Source organism: Gossypium arboreum, chromosome 11, assembly GCF_025698485.1.
Source record: "Gossypium arboreum isolate Shixiya-1 chromosome 11, ASM2569848v2, whole genome shotgun sequence".
In the NCBI taxonomy this organism is placed as follows: domain Eukaryota; kingdom Viridiplantae; phylum Streptophyta; class Magnoliopsida; order Malvales; family Malvaceae; genus Gossypium; species Gossypium arboreum.
This window is the reverse complement of record NC_069080.1, coordinates 122,463,050-122,475,926: the sequence shown is the minus strand read 5'-3', so window position 1 is coordinate 122,475,926 and position 12,877 is coordinate 122,463,050. Positions and strand designations below refer to the sequence as shown.

At 29.7% G+C, this 12,877-nt stretch overlaps 2 protein-coding genes across 5 annotated transcripts; one reads left to right on the top strand and one right to left on the bottom strand.

Moving 5' to 3' along the window:
• Nucleotides 1–4,262: 4,262 nt before the first annotated feature.
• LOC108471808 (uncharacterized) lies at nt 4,263–6,680 on the top strand. The gene is made up of 6 exons (XM_017773373.2): nt 4,263–4,528; nt 4,705–4,977; nt 5,071–5,244; nt 5,350–5,456; nt 5,750–6,030; nt 6,118–6,680. The coding sequence occupies exons 1-6, from the start codon at nt 4,442–4,444 to the stop codon at nt 6,678–6,680; spliced, it is 1,485 nt and encodes a 494-aa protein (XP_017628862.2). The 5' UTR covers nt 4,263–4,441.
• Nucleotides 6,681–10,017: 3,337 nt separating this feature from the next.
• LOC108470943 (uncharacterized) lies at nt 10,018–12,656 on the bottom strand. Of its 4 annotated transcripts, none has more exons than XR_008274006.1 (5): nt 12,526–12,656; nt 12,225–12,388; nt 11,547–11,662; nt 10,549–11,056; nt 10,018–10,347 (listed from the first exon to the last, which is right to left on the bottom strand). XR_008274006.1 is itself a non-coding variant. In XM_017772473.2 (4 exons), exons 2-4 carry the CDS (start codon nt 12,330–12,332, stop codon nt 10,714–10,716), a joined length of 567 nt encoding a protein of 188 aa, XP_017627962.1. In that variant the 5' UTR covers nt 12,333–12,388; nt 12,526–12,656; the 3' UTR covers nt 10,018–10,713. The 4 variants fall into 4 exon arrangements, 2 of the variants coding, with proteins under 2 accessions (XP_017627962.1, XP_052876989.1); XR_001869436.2 differs by having other exon boundaries at nt 10,566–11,056; XM_017772473.2 differs by having other exon boundaries at nt 10,018–11,056.
• Between the last annotated feature and the right edge of the window lie 221 nt (nt 12,657–12,877).

Genomic DNA, 12,877 nt, shown 5'->3' with positions numbered 1-12,877 from the left:
GCTTATCAGGCTACCTAACTAACATTATCCACTTCTAAGTCCAATCAGCCGACTCAAATCCCCATGCACTTGAATTTAGAGTATGTGAATTTTCACAAAAAAGTAGTGTCTTTAAGCTTTTGAAGCTTGGGCATGGATTCTATTGGGGGCACGTTCCATTCTGAGAGAATACATGCATCACTATATCATTAATAATGACATAAAGTAAGACAATGATTCTACAGATCTAAGCACTCAGCATACACCTTGATTCATTCCAACAAATATTGCACCTTGCACACGCTTCATGGATTTTTTTCATTAAATTTGACAAATTAAATTTTTAAATGAATTAAATGAATTGTTTATAAAATTTAAATTCAAGATTTTATATAAAAAGTGAAAAAAATTATAAGACAGACTATGAACTTAATAAATTTGTTTTTTGTTACTTGTTTTCCTGTTGTTATAATTAGACTTGTTCATGAGCTAACCAAGTAGTTTGTCTAAAAAATAAAATTGGATAAAAATATAGGTCCAAAAAATGAAATTAGACAAAAATATAGATCTCGAATAATATTTTTTATCCAGACCTGGCTCGACTTGAATTTGTAAAAAAAAAAATGTTGTTTTGCTATTATTTTCTCACTGTCTTGTTGTTGTTTTTGCTATAATTTCACTATTAGTATTTTTGATATATTGTATTTTTCAAATTTTTTTATATAAAAATAAAATAAAAAAATTAATACGGACTGAGTCCAAATTTAACATCTATAATCTAGGCCGAACTTGGGCAAAAATTTAAACTCATTTTTCAAGTCAGACCTAAACTTAAAATTCTGTTAAGGGTCAACTCAACCCTACCTATGAACAAGTCTAATTATAATTATAATTATAATTATGACTAATCCTTATATTCATATAATTATCATATTAACAATTAAAAATAAATTTAAACAACATGGATAATATATATATATAAATTGAAATTAGTAGCTAAGAGAAGATTTGAGGTTTCAGAAATTTGCTTGAAATCATGACCTCGTCCGCCCATCACTGTATTCTTGATTAGACAGATGAGATTTTCCATTTTCTAACATCTAACAATGGGTCAAGCTCCATCAATCGATGAAGACCTACCCAATACTCTTAATTTCGGCATCCCACTTCCCAAAATCTTATTTAATTAATCATTGGTTTTTATCCCAAAAAGGAAGTTATGTCAGTTTGATATGACCTTCCTTCCACATTTCTCTCTTTTTATATTACTTACAGCTGCAGATGTCACTAAGTAGAGATTCACATGCTTGATGGATGCTGGCATACAACTCTAGTAGTAGCATTAAAGTAATGACCTCAATTTCTCTATCATTAGCTGCTAATGACTTAGCCATTACACTATGATTGGTTAGATTTCTTATCCCTAATGCAAATAATTCTTTGTTGATTGTTGTTATAACAATATTATTTATATATATATATTCTAACTTGGTCGAGTCTATGAGGAAAAATTATTTTATTAATCTTTTCATCATATTATTGATAATTTTTATCTCGAATTTAAAATTTAAAATCTTAAATCTTAAATCTCATACTATAAATGTTGAATCCTGAATCTTGATTCAAAGTTAGAAAATTATTGAAATTATGTGTTAATGATATATTAAAATTGTTGAAATGTCGTCATTAAATAATTACAAAACGGATCATGAATGATATAGTGAGAAAAGTTCATAAAATAATATCTTCTATGAAAAATCAAACCATCAATCAAAGTTTACGAAGGTCACGTGTTTGATCCACATTCACCGTACAATTCTTATACTTCATAATCTTAATTGAGCACTCTTTAAAATACGAGAGACAAAACCCTTTAAATGGGACAATGCTTTTCATTGAGAATCCTACCCCAACTCTTCTCAATAATACTTTTTAATTTTTAAATAAAAAATATTTTAAAGAGAATTTTGAAAGCTTTAATAATATTTATTGATATTGATGATTAGAATTGACGTAATTATCTAATAATTGGTTTTAATTTTAATTAACTTAATAAAGAAATGGTGAAGAAAATCACGTGTAGAAATTTATATGTGACGTGTGCAAGTGACTGCTGTGGATGGAATGATAGTAGCTTTCTATTTAAAGATTGCTGCACCACTAAATAAAAAATCCAATTAATCTTTTAATTATTTCAAGTGTGTGTTTTAAATTATTATTTTAAGGGTTATCAGAGTGAGTACACCCGTTACTAGTGGATGGCTTAATAGTGTATTTGACCGGGTAGTTAAGGATAGACAGTCTCTCCTGTGAGGTGGGTGGGACTATGATGCACACCGGTGGTCGGTCATTGAATGACCATCTAAATAAGGATGGAGTCAACAAATTTTAGTATATCGGAATTAATAAGACCATCTAGATAAGGGTAGAGTCAAAAATTTTATTATGTCAGAATTAAAATGTATATTTTTTATTATAGTAAAAATATAATTTTACTATTTTAATTGTCTATATATTTATAATTTTTAAAGAATTAAATTAAATTTTTATCATTTTTGGGGGTCACGATGCAATTTTACTATTACTATTTTAAAGTTTTATAAATTATAAAGGAGTCTAAATGAAAAAAAATAGTTTAGGGGCAAGTGGGGCCCTTTCCAACCCCTTGACTTAGTCCCTACATCTAGATTCGGTTGGTTCTGGTGTTGCCACATGTTCTAATCGAGATAGTGGTATAACAATAATCCCTCAATTGGGAGGTACGTTATAAAGTGAGATAATCTACAACTTGCTTCTAAAAGTGGTAGTTACTGCAAAAAAGGTAATGGGTGGTAATTTGGAACTGTTCACCCTTACAAAACGAAAAGTCGTTAATGATGGAAGTGAAGGGAGATAGTACGGAAAATTGCCTTTGCTTATTGAAATTTGAAAAAAAGAATAAATCTCCAAGACATTGCTTTGTAGTTTGGCGAAAGGTACAAATATTGACCTGATGATTCAAGAATATACAATGCCTTAAAAAATATATTGAAAGTCATTCCTATCCCTTTTTAATAATTGACTAATGATATTTTTATTTATGGTTAACCTGTATAAATTTAACAATTCCATCCGCAACTAATTATTAAAAATTAGAATTTCAATGTTACCAACCATTAAAATAACTTTATTTAATTATATGTGAAAAATAAGAAAAATAGCAATTCAATGTTAATAAAAACAAAAAAAATAAAAATTGTAAAGTAACATAATTAAAGTTAGAATCTAAATAAAAAGTAGCAAATCTCATGTTTAACTTTGTATGGCTGTATAATTAATGTCTCTTTCTTTTCTTCATCTTATTTATAGTAAATAACTATGGTACATATCTACTGTCAGATTGCATCTCCTTCATTTTACTACTTTTCTTTAATTTCATCAAAATAATTATTAAGAAAAATCCAAGTTGACTGTATAATTTTCATACCACACTAGGCTGAATTCTTTTGTTATTGAAAATGAAAATTTTCAATTTATTCTCTACTTTCTAGAATTTGGATTTATTGCTGATAGAATTTCACATTAATCCTTCTTTCTCTTTATCTAGTGAACAAAATTGATTTAATTTAAAAAATTTTAAAAAATAAAATTCAAGTTCATTGAATTAAGTTATTCAAGTCAACTAGAATAAGTAATTGAGTCGAGTTGAATTTTATAATTTGAATAACAGATTGGTGTAAATACTCTTTTGGTCCATGTCAATTTTAAAATAAACAAATTGATCTCTCTCAATAAAATAAAAATAAAAATAAAAATTCAAAATACTTATAAAAATTTCAAATATATATAAAGAAAGTTAAAATTTTAAAATTTTCTAAAATAATATTTTTGAACCTAAAATAGGACTAGTCAACTTGAAATTTTTCACCGATTCGATCCAATTTCATCACTAATTCATCAAAATCATTTAAAAGATTCAGATTAAGATTTTGCTTGATTGATGTCCTTTTTCCTTTAAAAAAATAAAATATTACAAGTATTATTTTTAAAATAAAAAGAAATTAAGACTTTTAAGACTTTAACTAATTAACAAACTACAAAGAAGTTGATATACATCCAAATACCTATTTAACAGTTTGACTTTAAGTTAAATAAATAACAAAGTTTCTATTATACCAAAATACCTTTTAAAATAAATAAAATAAAATGTAATAAACAATAAACTAATATACTAGTTTTCACGTAGGAGCAGGAATCCTTGTGTATATATATATTCATATAACTCACTTTAGTTTCTCAAACTAATCGTCTCTCTTCAAACACCTTTTTTCCCTCTCTCTTTTCTCTGCGTCAGTTTTCAGTTTCAGGTTCTTTTAATTTTCTTTTTTATTTGCTTTTAATCTCACATTCCATGTTTTTCAAATAGGATTTTCCTTTTTTATTGATAAAGAAATCTGGGTTTTTTTTTTTTGTTTTTTTGATCATGGAGCATTATGGTATGAACGATTCTGCAGATTTTAGGAGTAGTGCTGATGAATATCTTGAAGCGGTTTGGAGACGACGTATAGAGGTTCTTTCTTTGATTTTCTTTATGGATTCTTTTCTTTTCTTTTGATTCATGCATGCTGTTCTTTATATTCAAACACCATCTTTCATAGCAAGAATAGATCAAACACCACCTTTATATTCATGCATGCTGTTCTTTATAGGCTGTTCTAATTTTTTTTTTTGTTTGAAAATTTGCAGTTTAACGTGAACGAAGCTTTGTGGCGATTACCACCTCTCGGTTTAAAGCTTACTCAAACACCATCATTCTTAGCAAGACTAGATCAAGTGGAAATAAATCAATTAAATCGCCTTAACAACCTTCACAACATGACCGACAACATGACGGATAATGCTTATACTGCCATGGCTGCTACACCAATGCCAAACGACTATATTTTACAACATACAAATATGAGTAAGCTTAAAGCTGAAAATTTCATGATGTCCTCAATTACAATCGGCTCATGGGAGGTGAATAATCATTTATATATATTTTATGTGTCGATTATGTATGTCATATATATATATATATATACATATTGAATGAAAATAAAATATTTGTAGAGGAAATCGAAGAATGAAGGTGATTTGGTAGCCAAATGTTATTTTGCTAAAAAGAAATTGGTGTGGGAGGTCTTAGATAGTGGGCTGAAAAGCAAGATTGAAGTACAATGGTCTGATATTTCGGCTTTCAAGGCTACTGTGCAAGAAGGTGAACCTGGGATTCTTCAAATTGAGGTAATTAACATTTTCTATTTTCTATTTTCTATTACATATATATGTATAGTTTTGAATTGAATTATATCGAATCGTATTGAATTTTTGTGTCGTGTCGTGGTGCAGTTAAATCAACCTCCATTGTTTTATCATGAGGTTGATCCACAACCAAGGAAGCACACTCAATGGAGAATGGTTTCTGACTTCACTGGAGGGCAAGCTACTAGTAATAGGTTCGGGTTTATATTTGATACATTGCCCATTATTTGATATTCATCGAAATATACTTAACTTTGCTTAAATTTCAACCGGCTAATTGAATTTTTAACAGTGTTAGTGATTTAGATTAAGGTGTAATATTGTTGCTAATATAAGCAGAATGGTGACACGCTATGGCTAGATATTTGATAATAAGAAGATTAAGACTAAATCATAAGTTGAGCATATTACAGGGTTTAAAACTACAATTTGACCTTTCTACAATTATTTGCTATCAATGTATTCAACCTCAATTTGTATCTTTCAGGAGGCACATTCTTACATTTCCACCAGGATCCCTTGAGAGACCCCTTGAGAAGCTCTTAAGAAGCGACAAACGGTTGCATCAGTTGAATCGACAAGATTTTCCAGAAAGCAATTCTCCATACTTTCCACCACCCTCTGTTGCAGATGTTGTTTTGAATTTCGGTGGACAACTTCAAATCAGTCCTCCTCGAATCGACCAACAACAACAGCAACCTCTTCTTTCATTTGCAAGAACACCTGATCAAATGTATCGCCCTCCACCACTTGATTCACCCATACCAGGTATTACCATCATTATCATATAATGGCTTCGGTCCCTCTACATACTCAAATTGTGTTGTATTATAATGTAGTTTATGAATTTTTCAGAATACGGAAGCAGTCAAATGTCATTTTGGGATCAACTAGCAAGGATCAACAATTTTGGAGATAATCATTTCATTGCAAATCAAATTGGGGGAACTAGAATGCCATTCAATGCTACTGTTTCATCTGTCCCGCGGGTGCCTTTCCGAAGCAATTACATACCATATCCACAGAATCAATTTCGTCGATTTGCCTTTATGCAGCAACAGGAGCAGGAGCCGGAGCAGCAGCAGCAGCAGGAGGAGCAGCAGGAACAGCAGCAGCAGCAGCAGCAGCAGCAACCATCAATGCTCCAAACAGTCAATGATGAATACCAACAAAACATGCTCTCCAACAACAATTCACAAACTGTGGTTCCAAATAGCATGATGACCCCAGGAGGCAATTTTTTAGAAAATCCAAATATGGGTGACAATGGTGCGTTGATGAATAATAATAATTTGCCTACCGATATTTTTGATCCGCAGCTGTATGTTCAACTTATGAACATGACGACCGACAACGGTTCGTTTAGTTCGTCGGGGAATAATTCCGACGGCAATCAGGAGGGCAATTATTGGTTATGATTTTAATAGGTTTTTCTTTTAGTATATAAATTTAGTTTTCTTGGAAGAAGTGATTTTTTTTTTTATAGGATTTATGATTTCCTGATGCAACTTATGGAAGTTCTTTGCTCTTGTTTTTAGATCATATGAATATAGGAAGAGATTTTGGTATTCATTTTTGCTTTATATTAATTAGTTCCAAAATGCTAAGTCAAATTTTATTATTTTTGAAGGATGAAAATGCAATTTAATTATTATTAATTTAAAATTTTATAAATTATAAAAATAGGGTCTTTTGCCACCCTTAATTTCGCCTCTGCTTGTGTGTTTTGATATTAATTTCTAACATTTCAGAAATATTTTATAAATTTGTTATATGGGGTTGAACAAACTTTAATTGATGTGGTTAATATGAAAAATAATTAAAGCAAGATAAATATTTATTTATCTTTATGTTGTTATGATAAATCAATTACATTGAGATGATTTTTATTTATCTATTTGTTACTTTATTGATAAATCTAATTTAAATTAAATTTTAGTGATAAAATTTTAAAAGTAAATATTTTTAAACTTATTGATAAGGATAAAAGTCTTTAGTGTTTGAAGATATATAAATACTAAAAAAGACAAAAAAGTTATTGATTAGAGGATAAAGTCTTCAACTTTTTATAATTTGAAATAAATAGACCAATACTAATTTTGGAGTAAAGTGTTATATTTATAAGAAATTTTAAATCTTTTATAATCAGAAATCAAATAGAAAGATAAATATTAAAATAATATTAATTTTGAAATCAAGTTGTGATTTATTGATAAGGCGTTCATTTCTTCAAAATTAGTGCGGGTTTAAATCACAATTCCATCAAAAATATTAATTTTAAAGTTTTATCGATGATGGGAGGTAAATTTATAGTTAACGTAAATATTATATGTATATATATTTATAAACTCATAAGACAATTAAGATATAAAATTATAATTATATCTTTGAAGTAAAACAAGATGTATTACAATTAGTGCCTTGAAAAGATATTGTATAATGCTCCGCACTGCTTCTTATGTTGACACTATCTATGTACTTCTAAGTAGTGTTGTCTATGGATCAAGTGGTTTGCTCTAAAGTAAAGAGTTTTTATCCTTGGATAGGTCTACGTATACTCCTAAGACCACATAAGATGTAAAGTTCTAATTGTATCTTTGAAATAAAACTAGATGTATTACAATTAGCCTTTCAAAAACATATTTCATGATGCTCTTGCACTCCTTTAATCCATAATCAGCTTTCTTAAGTTAACACTATCTATATATTTTTAAGAACAACTATTTATAGATTAAGTGGTTTTTGAATTAGGTTTAACATTAGATAAATTGCATTGCTGATATTGACCCCAAAAAAAACAACGGTAGGTGCAATTAGTTAGTGAACAGCCAACTATTGCAATGTAAAAATTGGATAGGTTAAGTCTATGGTCATTGGGTCCTCCTAAAAAGATCTACTAAATTCATCGAATTGTTCTCAAGAATCAAAACTGCCAGTTATTAATGAAATTCCTTATCAGCTCTCTATAAAATACTTGTTTAGACGAGGGCTTTCAGACATCATAAGCTAAACATGTGCTGACGGATAGCAAACCCACTATGATATGATTAGAGAAGGTATAACTATGAATGACCCTATATTGAATACCGGTAATAATATTAACAAAAGAACTTCTCCTATGCTTCCAAACTTTAGGTAAAGAGTTTTTATCCATAGATAAACCCAAATGTATTATTATTTTATAATGTTTAAATATTAATATGGGGTTTTTAGATAGTTGAATTGGACTTGAGCTTCTAACTTAAAATGTTTTTAAAATTAGACATTGGTTGGACTTAGCCAATAAACACTTTTACTCCTAAGAAGGCATACTATCAACCCAAACCCCTTAAACTTTGAGCTTACAAATTGCTTGCCAGCAGACCCTGCCTCCAAATTCATTTATGGTGTTCAACAAAAATATTTAAAAATGAGAATTCAAGAAAGTCACATGAAAAGGGAGCAAAACATTTGAGCAACATTCTCAATGCATCAGCTCGAACTATACAAAGGGTCAATTTAGTATTTTAAGAATCATTTTTGAGAAAAAAAACATTATTAAACAAAATGTTTTTCGAAAGAGAAAATGTTTTTCAAGCCTTCAAAATTAGCTTATAAGTGTTTTTGACAGGAGCAAAAAATTTTAATGTTTCTCCAAAAGTATTTTTTTTTTTTTGTCTAAAAAATACTTCTTAAAAGCAATACTAAACTGACCCAAAATATATCTTAAAAATTTCTATCATGGAAATGCCAGAAATTAGCACATATTCAAGAAAAGAAAAAGAAGAAAAAGGAAGCAGCATATATTGATGAGACATAGCAGATTGTGAGGATGATGAATTAGAGAAAATTTATGAATTATGAGAAGCATTAGGTGTTGAAAACAATGAGGAATCAACAACACGCACTCATGTTTCCCGCCCATATCCATCTCTGCGCCAGAGGAGTTCAGGTCAGTATCTTACTCTGCTTTGCCTGTCTTTTTCTTTTTTGGCCATGGGTTAAAATGTACTTATATATATTATCTATACAAAATATAAGATTATGAAATATACTCTATCTTAAGCGATTATTTAATTTAAAAATTCAAAAGAAATCTATCTATGTTATTAAATTTTAAATGAAGAAAATATAATATATTTTCTTTTGTATTATATCTTCATAATCAATTTTTAGGGAAAAAAATTAAAACGGTAGATATTTTAGATTTTCTCAAGTTTTTTTTAAAAATTAAATTAAATTTTAAAATTTTTACTCAAGATTAATTGATTAAGGTTAATCACTGTCGAATCCTTTTGAAAATAATATCTCTTGACTTCTATGGAAATTTAGAAAATAATATTTATGTTTTTTAAAAATTAAAAAATTAATATTTTTAATGATTTAAATTTTTATACATGATAATAAATTTTTTAATAAAATCCAATAGAATTTTTCTAGATTAGGACTATTTATTAGTTAATGAAAAATATTTTAAACAAATTTTATTTTATTTTAATATTATATTATTCTATAAAAACTTTAGGGTTTCGTTTAGAATACAATGGACAATAATTAATTTTGAATTATTATTATTATTTAAAATCTATATATATCAAACAATTTAATTATATTTCATAATTAATTTTGAATAATATATCACATAAATTTCATGACTTGAATCTTCAATACTTAATTTTTCAACCCTTATTCTGTTTTTAGATTATCAAACACCATCCATTTTTTTAAAAATAATTTTAAGTTCGGAATTTTAACAGTGAGAAATATAGAAAACCGTTTCATGAGAATATTTGAAATCTAAACATTGATAATCACATTCCAAATTCTTACATTACCACTGAAAATATAAGATTCCACCAATCAAACTCTCCTATTTTAAATCTAAAAATCTTCACAACTGTGTTAAAAGACTTCATGCTAAGTCCTTTGCTCCTGTTTCTCAAATGCCAAACCTGGTATATACTGCCCAATTTAGTTCATCCTGCCAAGATCACATACTTCTTTCACTATCACAAGCTGCCAACACCTTCCTCCATATCTGCCTTGAAATTTCACAGCTACGAGCTCCACTGCTTCTAAGTGCACATGGTCTCTTTTGAGGACAATCTATCAAAGTACAGCAAGGCAAGAAATAAATGAGTGCCTAGGAATAAGTAGATAACACCACACCAATCTATGCCACATTCATTTATGGTGTTCAACAATTTATTTCTATGGTGCAAGAGCCAGAAACTGGATGATAATAAAAAAAAATTTTATCTACTTTGTAAATAAGCAAAGCCAAATGAAACAGGCCTGGGGATATACAAGGAAATAAACTAAACCTAGCACTGTTGTGTTGTTCTATCACTGGAAATTGAAGGGAAAATTTTTTCTTGTCTTTTTCTTCCCAGTCAAAAGACCACCACATTAGGTTTTGCAACAATCGTTTCTGTTGACACATGAAGATATCTTCATGCTAGGCATGGGAGATTAATTAGCATCATGGGGTGCGGCTGGAGTATCGGTAGACTTTCCAGTGATGTCAGTGGCACTTCCATTGGCATTCATGTCATTGAAACTTCGTTTCTTTGATTTGGATTTCGAGTTCTCCTTTTCGTTTTCACAGTCTTTTTCCTTCCCTTTTCTTTTCTCATCTCCGACTGCTTTTTCAGGCAGAAGAACAACATCGTTTGAATGAGGAAACAGTGGAGGTTCCCTGCCACTTAATTTACAAAAGACTCTTTCAACCGTTTCACTTATTTCCTTCCCTAGCCCATTGCTGTCAAGAATCAACTCCCAAACTGATTTTGAGGCCATCTCAAGCACTGGGGTTCTGCCCAATGATAAGAACAAAAATTAGTTCCACCTTACATTTAATTCCCCATTAGCTTTCAAATCAGGAGCAAATAGCATATTGAGAGTGATGACTATAGAAAGTTTCATAAATTATGATAAACTATAGGCCAGGACATAAAAACATGAAAGAAGCACTTGAAATGTCTAAAGCATTATTGAACTTTAACTGTTAAAAATAACAAAGATCAGCAACAGTCACTCAAGTTCCTGCTTAAGTGCATCAAACAATTTTCTTTAGGCTGGGAAGGTAAGAACATGAAAGAAGGACACGAAACCATCTAAGCATTTTTGAGCTTTAGCTGTTGAAAACAATGAAGGATCAACAACACTCACTCAAGCACCTCTCTAAGTGCATCAAACAATTCTCCTCAGGCTCAGAGGGTAAAAACATGAAAGAAGTACATGAAATGATCTAAGAAATATTGAGCGTTAGCTGTTAAGAACAATGAAAGATAAACAAGACTCACTCAAGTTCCTGCCTAAGTGCATCAAACAATTCTCTTTTGGTCTGTTTCTCTGCACCAGATGTGTTTAGGACCTTACTCTGCTCTGCCATTTTGATCGTTGTGTTTTTCAGCTCCTCCTATAGCAAAGAGAAATTGCAGATATCATATACATTGGAGGAAGTGTTATAAGTCATTACTCTTCAAATTCAATGAAAGTAGGTTTTGTAGACAATATTAATTAATTATGTAATATCAGCAAAGCACACAATCAATATCAGCAACTTCAATGGAGACCCAAGAACTTAAGTTAATCATCATCTTTAACCAAGTTAGAACAATAAATATAATAAACAAATCATTGAAGCTTGATGGAGTCAAAACATTTACAGAGATTATACGATAAGCATATAACATTATAATCAGTACCTAGAAAAAAGACTAAAATCTTCTCTTTTATAACATCATAAAGAAAGAAAGACTAAAAGGACTTAATTGCATTCAAACAAGGAACAAAGATTCATATTCAAGCTATTATCAAACGAGCTCAAATAAATAACATCAGTAAAATTGCAAAATTTCATGATAATACACAAAATTAAGGGGCACTGTCCCAGAAAATCGTTCAAGGAACTACTTTTACGTAAAAAAACACACAAATAAAACCAGGTTGAATATAAAAGAGATTATTGAGAGACTAACATTGGCTTTTAGCTGATTTATAATCTTCAACCTGAGAGCATCAATGGTTCCATCATTCATCAATGACTCCAACACATCTTCTGGGGTTATTACTGATGATGACCCCATCTTTTAATTTTCACCAAAAACTAAAATTGACAGATTGAATCCCTTCAATTCAATGCCTCAAAAAAAAAAAGCAAAAACAAAAAAACTCTTAGGGCTTCGTTAAGCAAATATTAAAGTTGGGTACTTGAAAACAGAAACAGAAGTTGAATAGCAGAAGATGGAGATTAGAAAGTTAGAAAGGGTTTCATCGTACCTTGTCGTTCTCTTTGTTGTCAATCTGCAAAATAAACGATGATTTATTTGTTTCTCACATGGGGATACAGTACTAATATTGAACATTGGGGGACTCCTGCTAGGGAAACGGCATCGTTTTGCAATATACTCTTCAAGGCAGTTCTTTGTTTTGGATTTTTTTTTTAATGGTTAAATCACTTTTGGGGTCAAAATTTGGTAACTATTATCACATTAGGGTCGAAACTTATTTTTGGAGTTAAGCCCAAAACTTGATAATTGTTCTCAAGTTGGAGCTTGAACTTTGTTTTGTCCAAGTTAAGTCCGGAATTAGGCAATTGTTCCTATATTAGAGTTTAGACTCTTTTTTTTCA